Source organism: Nomascus leucogenys, chromosome 4 (genome assembly GCF_006542625.1).
Source record: "Nomascus leucogenys isolate Asia chromosome 4, Asia_NLE_v1, whole genome shotgun sequence".
In the NCBI taxonomy this organism is placed as follows: Eukaryota; Metazoa; Chordata; class Mammalia; order Primates; family Hylobatidae; genus Nomascus; species Nomascus leucogenys.
Genome location: NC_044384.1, coordinates 91,574,670 through 91,593,102, shown reverse-complemented (window position 1 = coordinate 91,593,102; position 18,433 = coordinate 91,574,670). Strand labels below are relative to the sequence as shown.

Below are 18,433 nucleotides of genomic sequence, written 5' to 3'. Positions count from 1 at the left end.
TAGTGTGTGTTTGTGTTAGTGTGGGTTAGTGTGTGTTAGTGTTTATGTGTGTTTGTGTGTGTTAGTATGTTTGTGTGTGTTACTGTGTGGGTTAGTGTAGGTCAGTGTTTGTGTTTGTGTGTGTTAGTGTGTGTGTGTTAGTGTGTTTGTGTGTGTTTGTGCATATCTATTGTGTGTGCCTGTGCGTCACATATGCATGTGCACCACGTGATCCCCTCTGTAGACAGGGAGTTCCCTAGCTTCTGTGTGGGTCCTTTGCATCCCATCAGCCATTCTGGGTGGGTCCTTTGCATCCCATCAGCCGTCCTTGGGTGAGGCGGCAGCAGTGGTCCTCCTCAGCTGAGGACTGCCTTCTCACTTGCGACCCCCATCCCAGTGGTATGACCCCTTCCTGCGCACATACAGATGGACCAGCCCACCTGGTCCCCAGAATGCTCCCTGGGAATGGGTTAGAGAGGCTCCAGCCCTGCCCCATGGGACTGGGCCCCTTGCTGGATGAGCCCTGGGGTATAAGTTCTGCCCCCCATGCTGGCCCAGGACAGGCAGGCTGGGCCCGAGGTGGGACTTGGGGGGGCTTCCAGCACTGACCATGCCTGGCCTTCCCACAACGGTGACCGGCAACCACGTCCTAAGGCTGCATCCAGCTGGCAGTGGCATGTGTGGACGGGAACCTCCTGCCCATTCCTTCCCAGGGGATTCTTGGCTCGGGGTTTGCCCTGAAGGTGCAGCAGAAGCAGAGGCAGAAGCACTTCAACCGGCAGATCCCGGCGGCAGCCTCACTCATTCAGGTGCGGTGCCTGCAAGGCCCTGGTCACTGTCATTTTGGTCACTGTTATTGTTGCATCCAGTCCTCACGGCCACCTGTCGGAACCACCACTGGCCTCTGCATCAGCCTGGCTGGCCTATGGGGCGTAGTCTGCTTGTGGAAGCCTTGGCTTCTGTGGTGATGGGTTGAGCATGGGGCATTGGAGCCTGTCTTCCTCCAAAGCCACTCCCATCAAGGGCCATGCCATGTGGGCTGGAGAGGAGGCATGGCCATGGCCATGCCAGGAGTGGATGTGGTTGGCTCTGAGGCTCCCTTGCGCTCCCGTTCTCCCTCCCACTGCACAACAACCTGAGGACTGAGTCTGGGAGTGGGGTGGCCAGGTGATTGTCCCCAAGGGAGGTAGGACCCAGCTGTGCAGTTGGTGCCTTCTGGAGGGCCTGGCATCCCTCAGGGTTCGGGAGGCCCTGGTGCCTGGAGGTGAGGACTGGCGATGCCTGGCATGGGCCTCCCTCTGGGCTCACAAGGCCAGTGGGCTGGGAAAGGCAGAGCCCTGGAGCAACAGGGGCAGGAAGGTTCTGGAGGCGGGTGGGGAGGCAGGCAGTACCAAGCTCTGGGATGCTGGGCTCTGGCTCTGTCACTCTAGGCTCTCCAGGACCCACCAGAGAATGGGACTGCTCTGTTAGCATAAGCAATGACTTAGCACAGGAGCCACTTGAGAATTGCATCCCTGTGGGTCTCGTTGGCCACTGCAGGGCCAGGGCTGCCCTGAGGAACAGCTGCTGAGGTGCCCAGAGGGTGGGCATTGCCAGGTTGAATGACAAGTGCCCGCTGGGTATAGGGCCTCCGCCTAGTGCAGTGGCTGGGAGCACAGTGTCAGTTCCTCTGGGCACACTGGGCCTGATGTCCCCCAGGAAGGCCCAGGGCCTGGGCAGCCCCTGCTGGCTGGGGTCCCCCCCTGCAGTCCTCCTGAGCTCGCTGCCCCAGGCAAGGCCCAGGCTGTCAGGGGCCAGTCGCAGTCCTGCTGGGCTCCTGGCTCAGCCATCGGGGGGCTGTGCGCTCCCACCCTCAGCTGGTTTTATGGCTTCACAGTTTCTCCTTCCTGGGAGACTGTAAATCAGGCCCGTAAACCTGCCTTGGTCTCAGCATGAGCATGCTGGCCGCCCACGCCTGGCAGGGGACCACATTGGATTCCTGGTCCCACTCCCTGGGAACCACAGGTCCTGTGAAAGGGGGCTCCCTCGGAAGCTGCACACACTGTGGGAGGACTGGAGTGGGGGCCCCAGGTGGCAGGCGTGCACAGGAGCAGGGCAGGGGTCGTGGGGTTTGCCAGGGTTGGGGGACCACGTGGAGTGCTCAGCCTGTGTGTGTAACGCTCGGGCCTTGGAAGGCTGGGCTTGTGCCCTTGCCTGCCTGTCCCTGGGTACTGGATGGGAGTGAGGGCTGCAGGTGCCCCTCGCCAGCTGCTGTGTCTATCTGGGGCTGTCACCCAGGAGCCCACCAGTGTGGGGGGACATTGTCCACTTGGCCCTCTCTCAGGCTCATGTGGCCAGTGATGACAAGGCCACCAGGACATGTCCTCATACAAGGCCCCGGGAGCCCCGCCTGCCCACCTGGACGCTGCACAACTGCCGTCCGCCGAGTCCCCTGCGATAGCGTCCCCTCCTCCCACCCTTCCCACATGGTGCTGCCATGGGGTCTCTCTGAAATGCTGGCTTCAGAGCTGCACCCATGTGCCATCAGAGGCTCCCCCTACTGCAAGGTGGCACTCACAGGCCTCTAGGAGAGACCTCACCTCCTGCCAGCCCTAGGGACCCTCCCTCTCCCTGCCCCCTGCTCAGCACCTGCAGGTCCCAGGCGACCCCTCTTTCTCAGCCCTTCCTCACTGTGTGGCCGCTGGTTGCCCATTTCCACATTGGTCTCCTATGCGACACATCTTTGTGAGTCTCGCCTTTGGCTCAAAGCTGGCTCGGGGCCGGTAAAGACCTTTGTGGCGTCCTAGCTGTGGGTAACAGTTGGCCCATGAGGTGGTGAGCTGCCTGGCACAGCAAGGGACCAAGCCAGGCTGCCTGGGCAGAGGGTCTGGGAGCTGGGACCATGTCAAGTCTGTGACTCTGAGGTCCCAGACCCTGCCACCCAGAGGGGAGGGGCCGGGCCTGGGGAACAGGGAGGGGGAGCTGTAGCTTCCATAAGGGCCCCCACTGGGTGGCTCAGCAGGTGACAGCCCTCTCCCCCTGCCCGACCTCAGACCGCCTGGAGGTGCTATGCTGCCGAGAACCCTGACTCCTCCACCTGGAAGATCTACATCCGGAAGCCCCCCCGGAGCCACACTCTGCTGTCACCCAGCCCCAAACCCAAGAAGTCTGTGGTGGTGAGTAGCCCACCTGCCACCAGGGCAGGGCCTTCTTGCTAGCAGGTGGGGAGGCCGTGGGGGCCACAGCACAAGGCTGGGATCTCACCATGCATTTGGTCTGGTGCAGCCTGTGTCAGGGAGTCAGCATCCTTCGGGACACTGGGCTATACACCCGATGCTAGGTTCCTGCCATCCCAATGTCCCCCGACTTGGGGGTATGTAGGACCGGTCATTCCAGGGCCAGGGCATGAGAGCTCCAGAGATAGAGCTCTGGGAGCAGGACGGGCTGGAAAGAAGGCTCTTCAGAGGGCCTCAGGGTTGGGCTTTCCATGCGGGGTGCAGCGGGTGGTGAGCAGTGGGCAGGGGGCCGCGTGCAGTGGGTGGTGGCAGGGGAGCAGCAGGGGAGGGAGGCGACGCAGGGGTGCAGCGAAGGGGGTCTGGAGGTCACAGGGCAGTGGAGTTTGGCAGGCGCTGGGCAGAAGTCTTGTGACATGGCTGGGGTCATAAGAGGGGTTGGGGCTGACGCTGGCATGGTTCCCCTTCCTGCCCCGTGCCCACACCCTCTGTGGAGAGACCTGGCCTTCCCAGGTTCCAGCTGCCAGTGGAGCCTCCTTGCCGACTGTTACCGGTGCTGGAATGTTCCCCCAGATTTCCACACAGCCTGCTCCTTCTCTTCAGGCGCCCTCTTCATGCCCTGCTGGCCCCCAGCCTGTTCCCCCGATATGCATTCACCCCTACTGGTCACAGCCTCCATTACCACCTCCACTGGCACCATCTTGTACGTTTGTCTGCTTCCTGCTGTCCTGTTAGCGAGGCCGTGAGCTCACAGGGCAGCACCTGGGCCAAGTCCCCCATGTCACCCCCAGCAGCCCTGCCCTGTCTTCTCTGTGTGAGGACACTGGAGCTGGCCCCAGGCCTCAGGTCCCTGTCCGGGTGTATGTGGCGGGGGCTGGGCTCAGGGCGGCTGCACAGGCACTCTGGGGCCAGCGTAGGGCCTGGCAGGTGATGTCCAGGAACCACTAATCTGTTGTCTGTTTTTTTAGGTAAAGAAAAAAAAGTTCAAGCTGGACAAAGACAATGGGGTGAGTCCTGGAGAGAAGATGCTCACGGTCCCCCATATCACGTGCGACCCCCCGGAAGAGCGGAGGCTGGACCACTTCCCTGTCGACGGCTATGACAGTTCTGGTGAGAACCCCTCAAGCAGGTGTGGGCCGCAGGGCTGGGAAGGTCACTGCCTTTTTTGGGAGCACGAGCAAGCCAATGAGTTTCTCCCTTGGGTTGTGGTCTCTGATAACGAGGTATGAACAGACAGAGGGTGGAGCTTCTAGAAACTTCTGTAAACCTTCCAGCTGCCTTCCCCTCAGAGTCTTCCCAAGGAGGGGCTGGCCACGCCTTCTGTTGTGAGAGGAAGCCTGGGCAGGTGATGGGATGGGTCAGCTCCATCCGGCTGTACTGAGGGAAGGCTGCGTTCCTGATGCCAGCTGCCTGGCTTCCTCCCAGCCGAGCCCACGGGCTGTGGTTGGAAAGTGGCTAGGGTGACCTCTGGGCCCACTGGCAGGGAGGCCAGAGGTAAGGGGTCTGGGGATGAGGCCCTGGAGGAGTAGCACCGGGCCTGGGTAAAACGTGGGGGGCCTGACGGGACAGACCCTTCTCATGCAGCCCAGGGGCCCTGAGTCTGTGCATGATGGTGTGGCTCGGATCTGCGTCCCTCCTCTCACCCCTGCAGTGGGGGCTGGGATGAAGCTACCTTCTGTGGGACCTGACAATTGGATGGTAGACCTGTCTAGGGTTTAGATGTCTTCCATCCTTGGTGAGGGGTTTTACCCGCGCGAACTCGTAAGCGTGGCTCTTTGACAGACATGGAGAGTGAGGCCCTGGAGACTGGGCTTGTGTGCTCCAGCCACATGGCAGGAATACAGCAGTGCCTGGTTGTGGCCCCCCCACGCCTCCTGCCAACTTCTGCTCTTCCCAGAAGTGCAGCTGGCTGAGCGCATACACAGCAGGTGACCTGTGGTGATGTCAGGGCATCAGTGCTTGGCCTCCCCACACTGCTCCAGGGCAGACCTGGCCTCCTGGCTGCATCAGGAGGCACACATGATGCATCCGTCATCTTGGGACCAGTTTTGAGACAAACATCCTGTAGGGCAGGACCATGAACTGGGCAGCTCTACAGAGTGTGAGGGGCTGGAGACCTCATGCTCACTGGCCACGGATGCCACGGATGCCCTTGAGAGTTAGAGGTGGAAGGGACCCCACTTCTCCCTGGGAGCTCCAACTTCTCTCACATGTGACTTCAATGCCCACTTCTGGGGACTGTGATCCCAAACTGCCAAATTCTCTAGCAGCTCTCTTAAAACCAAATGTGAAGGATTCTGGCTTTTTGTCTCTGAGCCCAGTGTGGGGTATTTGAGATAGCTGTGCTGCCACCAGGACAGGGGCGTGCCCCTTGTCTTCCCAGGAGAAAACACAGCGAAGCCTGTTTGCTCCCTAGTACCTTGTGCAAAGGTGCCATCTGTGGCCGTGCTCGCTGCTTCGTCTGAGGCAGACATAGTGGTGACTGTGTTCTGATACAAAGATGGCACTTGCTGGATGCTGCACTGCAGCACCAATGCAGAGGCCCTGGCAAATGTTCGCAGAAGCCCCTGTCCCAGGGCATGGTCCCCCTTGGAGGAAAGGGGCACCTGTTTTGAAAACACTTGGTTATTATGGTGCCAGAAAGAAGCACTAGTTTAGGCCCCACGTGAAACAGTGGCCTTGCCCTCCCAGCATGGGAGAGCCCTCATCTTCCAGGTGGTGGGGGGAGCACAGCATTTGAAGCCCACTCTCCTTTGACCACTTGCTGTTGTCCAGACAGACATCATGCACGTGGGCCTTGCATTGGTTCCTGCTCACCTTGTTGCTGCTGGCCCGGTTTCTGCTCCTTGAAGTCTCAGCCCCCTTCTTCCATGACTCCAAGGCATGTGCCTCTAAGGAGGCTTGACCCCACCCTGGAGGGACTGCTCCCCACTCTCCCTGCCTTCCATGCCCCATGGGAGGGCTCCACGTGGCCCAGTCCCTTGGAGGCTGGACCCCACGTTCCGGACTCTGGGCTGTTGGAAGCCAGGCCCTGCCTCAGTTGTGCCAAGTGGCCAGGGTTCTATGCCTGGCAGAGGAGGTGGGTCATACACCTTGCCCTCCCATCCAGGTAATATGATCCATTCCCTCCTCAGCAGCCGACCCTTTACCCTTTGGTCATTTCTGCATCCATCCCTCCCCACTCAGACCTCTTCCCAGTGCCTGGGACCAACCCAAATGTTCCAGCTTACCAGCAGTTGTAAGGATGCTGTCACGTCTTATGCATGGCAGAGAGGGGACAAACCCACACTGTTCGCAACCGTTTGTGCTCGCAGGCACCAGCCCAGCCCGCCAAGCTCCAGTTCATTCAGGATGGCTCACCTGCATCCCCACCTCCTTGGCAGGAGGTTGGGTGGTGTTCCCTGCTCCTTGGGGCTTTCCTGGGCATCCCATGTGGAAGTCACAGGCAAGACCAAGTCCAGGTACCCGCTCCACTGGGCACCAGGCTCCCCGGGACTTAGATGCCATCAGGATTTGGCTGGGACCCGACCACATCTCAGTGAGCCCCTGGGACGTGCTCCCGCCTGCCCGCTGGAGCCGGCACAAAGGGCGATTGTGCCAACCAATGCCCAGTGCCCCCACAGCTCCAGATTCAGGGCTGAGACCATTGTCTCCATGCAAATGGAGGCTTTCTGCGCATGCTAACGGGCAAGTGGGCGTGGCCGGCGGCTGGGGACCCAGCCTGTGTGCGGCCTGGAGAAGCATCGCTTGCTGCTTACTGAATGCGGGGCAGCCCGAGTCGATGCTGTCCATTCAGCCTGGTTAGTGTTATGAAGTCATTAGTGCTGTCTGCGGAATGTTAATGAGGGGCAAGTGTGGAGAAAGTCAGGCGCCTTTTGTGGAATGCTCCTCCACGGAGAAGATTTTTCTTTCCTGTTGGAGTTTTTTCTTTCCTAACTTGATAAGTCAGCCCAGGCTGGAGCCACCAGATTTCTGGACCCTGAGCTGTTGGCCTGGCCCCCAGGGGCCCAGAGCGATCCCTGATACTCCTGAGTCCCCTTTGCCCAGGAGGCTCTTGGAAAGCCCTGGCGTGGGGAGAAGGGGATGCTGATCCCAGGGCAGATGCCGCCCCTGGGGAAGCCCCACAGCCTCATTCCTGCAAGGCGGGTACGAACAGCCACACTGAGTCCCCTGCAAAGTCAAACCCAGGCCTCGACCTTGTGTGGCTGTGCTTTCTGTTGTGGGAAACTGCAGATTAGGCAGAAGTCCCCTTGACCCTGCCTCAGGGCTCCTACCTGTCTGCGCCATCCACCTGCACACAGGCCCCTTCAGCTCGTGCTCTAGCTGGTGCTATGCAGTGTTGGCCCCATTTATAGATGGAGAAATGGAAGGCCAGGGCCATGTGGGGAACTCCTGAGGACACCTGTGTGTCCTGACACCTCACTGAGCCTGCCAAGAGGCACAGGCAGGTATGGCAGTGGCAGACCTCAGGGGAGGGAGGCTGGGAAGGTAGAAGGTCCCCCACGGTAGCATCAGAACACAGACTAACCTGCAGCAAAAATGGGCTGTGTGGTCCCTGCAGAGCAGCCTCACTGAGGGAAGGAACCAGCCTTCATCCCACGCAGCAGGGCCCGCTGCCGCTCCGCCAACCTTCTGACCTGGGTGGGGAGGGAGAGGAATGTCAGCAGCCGCCCAGCCCGAGAGCCAGAGCACAGCAGGGGCTGTCCAGCCTAGCCCTAGAGTCTTTGCAGTGAAGTGTCACAGACTGCTCATGAAGGATGCATGGGGACCCAACCGCATGCCACTTGGCTTGCCAGTGTCAAAGGGACTGGGGACCTGCGAGGATGTGGTGGCCATTGTCCGTGCCCAGCCTAGGGAGCCTGACACTCACAGCCTGGCTGCTGCTGCCTTGGGGGTCCTGAAGATCCTCTGTATGCTTGTGGGGTGGGGGCAGACACACAGGCAGCCTCCTGCCCAGAGGGTCCAAGCGGGCATGGGCCATCCACATCTGCAGGTCAGAAGAGGCCTGGGCTGGAGCCACATCCTGGCCATCCTGCCTCGCTGTCCCTGCCTCAGAGCCGCTGTGTTCACGCTGCCTGGAACTGTCTTTCCTGGATCCCAGAAGTCCTTAAGGAGCCACCTCCAGCGTTCACTGCCTACCCCACCCCCCTCCACTCCAGTTGTCTCCACAACCAGGTCACCACTGACCAGGTTGTCCAGTCCCCTCCTCACAGGGGAGTGGCCCTTTGTCTTTCACCACTGACCCTTCCCGAGCCGGTACCATGCCTAACCCATGGTGGGTACACAATAAAAATGCAGGACTGTGCCACCGGGGTTTTGTCTTGACAAAGGGGCTGGAGGCAGGTTGTCAAGCAGGGCTGGGCGGAGGTGGCCTCCTGAACACCCCTAGGAAGCCAGAGGAGACTTCCCCAAATTCACTGGTCCTGGAGGCCGCCTCAGAGGCCTTTTGCTGCTCAGAGAACACTGGGCTGGAAGGTCGTGGTCTGTGACGTAGGATCTGGCAGCACGCACCTTTCCACCTGGCCTGGAGGTGATTCTGAAGGGCTTCCGGGGAGGCGTCTTCAAAACTGTGCCTGTGTGTGTCACCACGTGTTTGCCAGGTGACCTGGGACTATTGTGTGGTTTCCCGTTTGCAAAGTGGGGCAGCGTGCTGGAGGAGCATGCCTCACGTACCCAGAGGTCCCCAGTGTGGCCTGGAGGCTCATCGTTCACACTCGTGTGTGTGCTTTTTGGAGGCATGCGTCATGGAACAGCCTCACCTCTCACTTCTGCACTTGTGAGCCTGGTTCTCACAGGGTCAAGCTGTAGCCTCCTCCTGCTCCCGGCTCGGCGTCCTCAGCCCAACACACCAAGCCTGGCCTTTCACCCACTCCTCCATTCAAAGCTGTGTGTTCTGATTGTGTATTTCTGGTGGCTGCCACAGGATTAAATCCTGAATGCTTTGCCAGTTGAGCTCAAAAGTCACCCCAACTCCTCCGGAACCTCACTGGAACCTCGCGGTGCTCCAGATCATACTGTCTCCTGCCGTTTCCTGGGCCTTTGTTGCCCAGTGTTTTGGTTTTGTCTTTTAAACAATCCTCTTTTTGTTGATGCTGCGTACATCTAGATATTTACTCACAGACTTGCAGTTTTCTGTCTCACCGTTTGGATTTAATTTCCTTTTTCCTGAAGTCTGTGTTTCCTTCAGTGAAGGTAAACTCTCAGTTTCTGTTTGTCTGAAATATTTTTATTTTGGCTTTCTTCTTGGATGATGGTTTCGTTGGGGGGAAAGTTACAGGTTAATGTGTACATTTTGTCTGAAGTCTCTGGAGCTATAACACCGCAGTCTCCTGGCTTCTGTGGGTCATCAGGCTAATTGATTTTCCTTTGTAAGTGACCCTCCCTAGCTCTAGTGACTTCAGAAACCTTCCTTTTGACTTTAGTGTTCAGAAGTTTCAATGTACTGTACCAAGGTGGTGGATTATTTTTATTTATCATGCCTACAATTTGTTGTGATTCCTGAATCTGAGGGTTTATGTCTTTCATCAACTGTGGAAAGTCAGTACCATTATGTTGTAGAATATTGCCTCCCCTAATGCTTCTGATCTTTTCCAGAAACTTCTATTTGACCATCTCATTCTCTTCCTCAGCTGTCTCATAGATTTTCTATCTCTGTCTCCCTCTGCTTCATTCACAGAATTTCCTATGCAATTTCTAACTCTTGAGAAGTTTCTGTTCCACTGCTTTATCCACCCACTGAGACTTTCAGTTATATATTTTTTCCATCCCTATAAATCCTTGTATGTGGGTTTAATTTGCTTGATTTTAGCATCCTGTACCTTTCTCATATTTAAAACTACAACTTTAAATATTTAGGTCATTTGAACATGCGTATTTTGTACCCTCTATCCTGTCATTTCATCATCTGCAGTTCTTGGAGAGTCTAATTCTGTTCACTGTAGTTTTTCCTGACTCTTGCTCATGATGGCTCATTTCATTGTGGGTTTGCAATTTAGATCATGAGTTTGTGTGGTGGATGTTTTTGTTTGTGGGGTTCCTATGTATCCTGTATAAGGTAGATGCCTTTGGAGAAGCTGCACTTTTGCTTGTACAGGGTGACCCCCAGGACCTTCATGATCCATGTTTTAGATATGGGATCTTCTAGACAACCTATGCAGTGTAAACAGAAACCCCAATCTCCTGTGAGAGCAAGTCTAAGTAACATATATTGAGAAGAGAGTTTTATTTTATAAGGTAAAACTGTTTTTATTTGCAGAAGACATGGTTATCTATGTAGAAAATCTGATGAATATACAAGATGACCACTGTGACTGATATATGAGTTTAGTAAGGTGGCAGATACAAGATTAGTATGCAAAAATCAATTCCATTAATATATTCTTGCAGCAAATAACCAGAAATTGAGAATTTTAAAATACAGGCGTGTCTCATTCTTATTGACTGCACTTTGGTTTGTTGCACTTTGCTGATAATGCATTTTTTACAAATTGAAGGTTTGTGGCAATCCTGCTCAAGTTGAAGCCAGTACTCATTTACCATTTCAACAATCCTAGGGCTGTTAAAGAATTATGCTAAATCTACTCTGCTTGTGCTCTATAATGGAACAACAAAGCCTGATGACAGTACATCTGTTGACAACATGGTTTACTGAATATGTTCAGCCCATTTTTGAGACCTATTGCTCAGACAAAAAGATCCCTCTCAAAATGTTACTGCTCATTGACAGTGCACCTGGTCACCCAAGACCTCTGATGGAGATGTACAAGAAGATTAATGTTGTTCTTACGCCTGCTAACACAACATCCATTCTGCAGCCCATAATCAAGGAGTAATGCCAACTTTGAAGTCTTATTATTTAAGAAATACATTTTATAAGGCTACAGCGGCCATAGATAGTGATTGCTTTGATGAATCTGGGCAAAGTAAATTGAAAACATTTTAGAAAAGAATCACCATTCTAGATGAAATTAAGAACATTAGTGATTCATGGAAGAAGGTCAAAATATCAACATTAACAGGAATTGGGAAAAAGTTGATTCCAACCCTCATGGATGACTGAGGGGTTGAAGATTTCAGTGGAGGAAGTAACTGCTGATGTTGTGAAAACTGCAAGAGAACTAGAATTAGAAGTGGAGCCTGAAGATGTGGCTGAAATATCATTAGTTATTAGAGAAATGCAAATAAAAAACAAAATGAAATACCACTGCCCAATTACTATATTGTATAAAATTAGGGAGATGGATGATACCAAGTGTTGGTAAAGATGTGTGGGAGGTGGAACTCTCATATGCTCCCAGTGAGAATGCAAAGTCCAAAGCGATGCAACCATTTGGGAAACAGTTCAGCAGTTTCTTAATGTGTTAAATACATACCTACCATTTTCTACAGCGATTCTATTCCTAGGTATTTATCCAGGAGAAATAAGATCATATGCATGCTACCATTTGTACATGGAATATTCATAGCAGCTTTATAAAAACTGGAAACCCACAACTGGAAGCAACCCAAATGCCCATCAACATTTGAATAGATTTTTTTCAAAGTTGTGGTATATTCCTACAATGGAATACTACTCAGAAATACCAAGGAATGAACCATTGATATGCCTACAATATGGATAAATTGCAACATAATTATGGTGAGTGAAAGAAGCTAGACAAAAAAAAAAAAAGAGTACGTGGTATCTTATTGATGTAAAAATCTAGAAAATGACCACTAATATAGAGTGACAAACATGTCAGTGGTTATCAGTGGTTACCTGGGGATCAGGGGTAGTGGTAGGAGGGAAAAGGACAAAAGGGCACAAAAAAACTTTTAGGACAGCGGATATGTTCATTATCATAATCATGGCGATGGTTTCATCATGTGTCAAAAGTTACCAAATTGCACACTTAAAACATATGCAAGTTATGTCAACTATACCTCAATAAAACTGTTTATAATAAATATGCAATATAAATATATAATATATATTTTGCATAGCAAAAAAAATACTGAAAATAATTTTTTATTGATAACCTAAAGAAACCAGTTGCCACTCACCTATAGGCGTGGGGCTAATTGAATTGCTCTATAAAAACGCTCTTGTAAATCAAGATAGAAGTTAAAGGATATTAAAACAGTTCACAGAAAAGGAAATGCCAATGACTCTTAAGAATGAAAATATGCTGGATGACTTCAATTATGACAAGAGAAATGCAAACTAAAGCAATGGGGTTTTTGAAACTTATCTGATTATTAAATATCAAAGAGTTTGATAACACTCTACGGGTATGTGTACAGGGGAACTCTCAGTCTCAGTCATTGATGTTGGAAAAGTAAGTTGATACAAACCTCTGTGGAGATACATAAGGCAATTTCAATCAAAATTAAAGATGCATATGCCTTTGAATCATTCTAGAAATTTATTCTACACATATCTTACGTATTTGCAAAATAATCCATCATCAGGATGTTGGTTTCTGCAATTGTTAAATAGCAAAAAATCGCAAACCATCAACATACCCATCAGCAGAGGTCTGCTTCAAGTATCGTATCTCCATTAAACAGGCATCAAAACTGTGAAGCTGCACTCTCATCACTGGTGCAGGACATCCCTGATATCTGATCCTAGAAATAACAGTGCATCTTTCAGAAGAGTATGAAATCTGCCATCATGTGGGGGCAAATACAGTGGTTTACAAAACAAAGTTTTATCTACCTTGTTCTGTGTCTTGGAACTGTTTGAAGAACATTGGGATTATCTTTTCTGTAGAGGTTAAATAGAATTGAGTTGTAAAACCATCTGGGCCTGATACGTGTTTTATAGGACATCTTTAGTAATTTCTTTTTAGTCTGTTTTATGATATGTTGTTCTAAATTAGTTTATTGCATCTTTTGGAGTAATTTATTCATTGCTATTTAATTTCCTCAAGCATTTCAATTGTGATGCCACTTGGTAGCAACTGATATTTTCCTTTAGTGACTTCATGGTCTTCTCTATCATCTCTTCGTTTTTCTTTTCCTTCATGCCTGAACTTTTGTAGTTTTTCTCCTTTTTTCTTAAGCACATGAGAAATTTATCTGTTTTATTTATATTTTATTATCAGAAAACTATCTTTGTACTCTGTTATCTCATTAATCTAAGCTTTTATAGCTATTAATTCCCTTTTCTTGGCTAACTCTATTTTTGTTTTCTTTTACTTAAGAGTCATAATTCATTTATTTGAAGTTCTTCTACTAAAGGCATCTTTAAAGGCTATAAATTTTCCTCTGATTGCAGCTTTAGCTGTGACACATAGATCTGATTATGAAATATGTTCCTTTTCATTGCTTTCTTGATAGTTTTAATTTTGTGTTTTGATTTTTCTCTTTAGAGTTCTTTTAATGTCTTCTTAATTTTTAAGCAGTAAATTTTTATCACTGTTATTTATTTCTAATTTAGTAGGCTTACAGTGAAAGGATGTAGCCTATGAAGTCTCCACTTTTTTTAAAATGAAGATTTTCTTTGTGTCCAAGTATGAAAATAAGATCATTATTTTTGTAAATGCTCCACAGACCTCAGAAAATATCTTCTGTATTTGTAGGACACAAAGTTTTATTTGTATACATGGACAGATAAAATGTACATTGAGATGGATTGTACATATATATATACTTATTCATTGCCTCATTTAGGTCTGCTCTGCCCTTAGTCAAAAAAAAAAAAAAACCTAATACATCTGCCAAATTCTGAGACAGGAAAATTAAATCTTCCTGTACCATTAAGTTTCTAAAAATTGAGTGGCAGGTTTCATAGAGTGGTTTGGAGCACAGCCTATATGGCCAACCTTCTTAGGGCCGTAGCCCAGCTCTGCCATTTTCTTACGTGGCCCTAAGCAAGCTACTGCATTCTCTGTGCCTCAGTTTCCACATCTGTGAAATCAGGATCCTAACTGTGCCTGCTCCCAGGACTTCTGTGTTGACTGAGTGAGTTAGAACATGTAAGTGCTCACCCAGGGCCCATATGCAGCAAACAGTCTTGTGTCTCTGTCTGCTGCCAAATTGGCCCCAGGTTTTATCAATACCAGATCTGCTCTCCTCCCCTTCCAAACACTCGTACCACAAATCTAGGGGCTATTCTTTCTTTTAGTGTCCTTAATATTGTATTACTTTCTAATATTCACACTTTAACTTTACAGATGAGTAGAATGGAATAGATGTGTTTCAGTACAGAACTTTTTTCTTATGTTTGCTTGGGCTCCCCTCTTCTCTGTTACCTATGTTGATAATCTAGGATTTCTTGTCTCACATTTTTCCCGATGTTCATATAATATTCAATGAAATAAAATACATGTGACATAATGAAGGCATTATCATTGTTTTCCAAACTCATGGGATCATATCATACCTGCTTTCTGCATCTTGTTTTTCTCAATCAGTAAAATAGTAAAAATGCCTCTAAGACCGCTGAAACAATTTTATTTTGATTTAATTCTATCTCTAATTGAATTTTATTTCTATTTCAATTCTATTCTAAAATTTATAATCTCTGCTTAATTTCCTTTGGTGTACATATTCTGTGATGTTCTCTATCGCTTAAAATTCATTTTGTTCAAGAACATAGGTTCTTGAACCTGTTTCTATGTACAGAACTTTTATTTCTGTGTTAACTTTCCAGAATGTATTAGTTTGCTAGGACTGCCATAACAAAATACCACAGGCTGGGTGGCTTAGACAGCATTTATTTCTCACAGTTCTGGAGGATAGAAGTCTGAGATCAAGGTTTAAGCAAGGCTGCTTTCCCTGAGGCCCCTCTCCTTGCCTTGCAGATGGCCGCCTTCTTCCTGTGTCATCACATGGCCATTGCTCTGTGCACTTGCACCCTGGTGTTTCTCTGTGTGTCCAAATATCCTTTTCTTTAAGGGCACCAGTCACACTGGATTAGGGCCCACCCTAACAGCTTCATTGTAGCTTCATCACCTCTTTAAAGGTCCTGTCTCCAAACATGCTGAGTCACATGCTGAGGTATTAAAGACTAGGGTTTCAATTGTAAACCTTGTGGGACACAATTCAGCCCGTGACACAGGAACAGGCTTGTTAATTTCGGTGATGTGGCCAGGTTGTTTTTCTCCAGTTGTCTGACCTTGAATTCCACAGGCAGGGTTCCTCTTTCCCGGCCGGCATTCCTGCCCACCAGTCCTGGCAGAGTGACTTATTGTCAGCCAAGTGGGGCAGAGTTTCTCCACTGTACCTCTATTGAAATCTAGCGCCGGATAATTCTTTGTTGAGGGAGGAAGTCCTGTCTATTGCAGGATGTTTAGCAGCATCTCCGGCCTCAGTTATGACCACCAAAAACATCTCCACATGTTGCTACATGTCCCCTGGAGGGCAAAATTGCCCCCAGTTGTGACCTGCTGGGCTAAAGTGGTCCCTCAGGATTGTTTCTTAAAACAAAACAAACTGTTTACTTGGCAATAATTTTGAACTACAGAAAAATTACAAGCATGAGATATAGAACACCTACATACCCTTCACTAAGATTTACCAGTTTACTAATTGTTACATTTTGCCACATTTGCTTTATCATTTGAACCCCTTTCTCTACATTATATTCACATAACATGGTTTTCTGAAACATCTGAGTTGCATACTCCACAGCCCTTTGCCCCTAAGCATTTTGCTGTGTATTTCTAAAAAATAAAGATATTATCTTTGAAAGCAGTAATACAGTTATTGACTTCTGCAATTAAACATCGATATAATACTTTGACCTAATTTAATGCCTATGTTCCCGTTTTGTCAGTTGCCATGACAATGTCCTTTGTAGCATTTTTTCCTCCACTGCAAGATCCAGTTCAGGGTCAGTACTGCCTTTAGATGTGTCTCTTCAGTCTTCTTTAATCTGGAACATTTCTAGTCTTTCTCTGTTATGACACTGATGTTTCTTAAAGATACAGTCCTGTCATTTCTTGGGGGAGTCTGATGTTTCCCCAGGTTAGATCCACGTTGTGTACTCTGTAAGTGACCTGATGTCCGTCTCAGTGTACCACATCCTGACGCACACAGTGTATCTGCCCCTTATTGATGATGTTATTTTGATCACCAAATTGAGGCATTATCCACTTTTCTACCCTACAGTTACTATATTTTACCTTGCAACCAATAAACAATCTGGGGGAGATTCTTTAAGGCCATACATATACCCTGCTACTTATTAAAAAAAAGTCTCTCCAGATTTAAATGCTTTTGGAAACCAGGCTTTATTGTGGTAGTTGCAAAAATGATAATTTTCTAACTCTAGCACCCCTTCCACGAAAGTACAGAAAGAAAAAAAAAATACTGTCCAGTTGGAATGGTTACCTCATTGTGGTTTTGATTTGCATTTTCCTAATGACGCTGAGCGTTTTTCCATGTGCCTAGTGCCCAATTGTGTATCTTCTTTAGTGAAATATTTATTCAGATCTTTTGCCCATTTAAAAAAATGACACTTTCAAGCTTTTTACTTTTAGACATTCATATGCAATGGTAAGAAATAATAGGGATCCCATGCACCCTTTAGTTAGTTTCCCTCAGCGGTAGCATCTTCAATGAGAACACATGGACACAGGAAGGGGAACATCACACTCCGGGCACTGTTGTGGGTTGGGGGAGTGGGGAGGGATAGCATTAGGAGATACACCTAATGCTAAATGACGAGTTAACGGGTGCAGCACACCAACATGGCACATGGATACATATGTAACAAACCTGCACATTGTGCACATGTACCTGAAAACTTAAAGTACAATTAAAAAAACCCATAGCACAATATGATAACCAGGATGTCAACAGCAAGAGCCAAGATACAGAGTGTTTCCATCACCACACGGATTCCCATTATTTGTCCTTTTACACCAACTTTCTCCCACCCCATCCCTCTAATCCCTGGTGACCACCAATCTGTTCTTTGATTCTGTAGTTTTGTCTTTCCAAAAATGCTACATAAATGGAATCACACAGTACACAATATCTTAGAAACTGGGTCTTTTGGCTCAGCATCATTCTCTGGATTCATTCAAGTTGTTTTGTATAGCGACAGTTCATTAAATCGTAGTGCTGAGTGGAATTTCATGGTATGGACATATACCTCAGTTTATTTAACCATTCCCTCATCCAAGGACATGTGGGTCATTCCCAGTTTGGGCTATTACAGATCACTATAGGCTGAACAATGGCCCCCAAAGTAGCCAGGTCCTAACACCTAGAACCTGTGACTATTGCCTTCTATGGCAAAGGGCACTCTGAAGATGTGTCAAATTAAGGACTTTGAGATGGAGAGATCATCCTGGATTATCTGAATGGGCCCACTGTAATCACAAGGGTCCTTATAAGAGGGAAGCAGAAGAATATTTGACTATAGAAGAGAAAGAGGGTTACGTGGCCACGGAAGCAGGGGCAGGAAATGGCAATGTGATTTGAGGAAGGGGTCACAAAGCAAAGAATGCAGGCAGCTTCCAGAAGAAAAGGCAAGGGAAGGGAAGGGATGCTCCCCTGGAGCCTCCAGAAGGAACCAGCCCTGCTGACACCTTGATTTTTCGTCCCCTAAGACTCTTTTCAGACTTCTGGCCTCTAGAACTGTAAAAAAATAAAAAATAAAAAAAAAAGCATGTGTTGTTTTAAGCCACTAAGTTTGTGGAAATGTATTACAGCAGCCATGGGAACCTTATACATTGATAAGGATGACATGAATATTCTTGTAAGGTTCTTGCATGAACATAAGTTTTTATTTCTTTGGGATAAAAGCCCAAGCTTGTAATTGCTGAGTTGTATGGCAGTTGCATGTTTAGTTTTATAAGAAACTACCAAACTGATTTTCCAGAGTGACTGTACCATTTCACATTTCCCATTCCTGCCAGCAATGTCTAAGTGATCTAGTTTCTCTGCATTCTTGCTGACATTTGATGTTCACACTGTTTTTCATTTTATCCATTCAGATAGGTGTGTAGGGAGATCTCATTGTGGTTTACATTTACATTTCCTCATTAGGATGATACTGAACATGTTTTCATGTGCCTGTTTGCCATTTTTATATTCTATTCAGTGAAATTCTTGTTGATATCATTTTTCCATTTCCCAATTAGACTTTTTGTTAACTGTCGAGTTTTGGGAGATCTTTATATATTCTAGATACTTATTCTAAGTCAGAAACAGGGTGCAAATATTTATTCATTGTAGCTTTCATCGTCGTCATCTCAACAGGGTACTTTACAGAGCAAACATTTTAAATTTTGTTGAGATTCAAC

At 48.7% G+C, this 18,433-nt stretch overlaps 1 protein-coding gene across 1 annotated transcript in view; it reads left to right on the top strand.

Annotated features, from left to right (window-relative positions):
* KCNQ1 (potassium voltage-gated channel subfamily Q member 1) overlaps positions 1-18,433 on the top strand; it is a 397,426-nt gene that overhangs the window by 132,364 nt on the left and 246,629 nt on the right. The window contains exons 8-10 of the mRNA XM_030811467.1: positions 693-788; positions 3,012-3,134; positions 4,160-4,301. Of these exons, the coding sequence (XP_030667327.1) occupies positions 693-788; positions 3,012-3,134; positions 4,160-4,301 (361 nt within the window). The remainder of the gene's footprint in view (positions 1-692; positions 789-3,011; positions 3,135-4,159; positions 4,302-18,433) is intronic.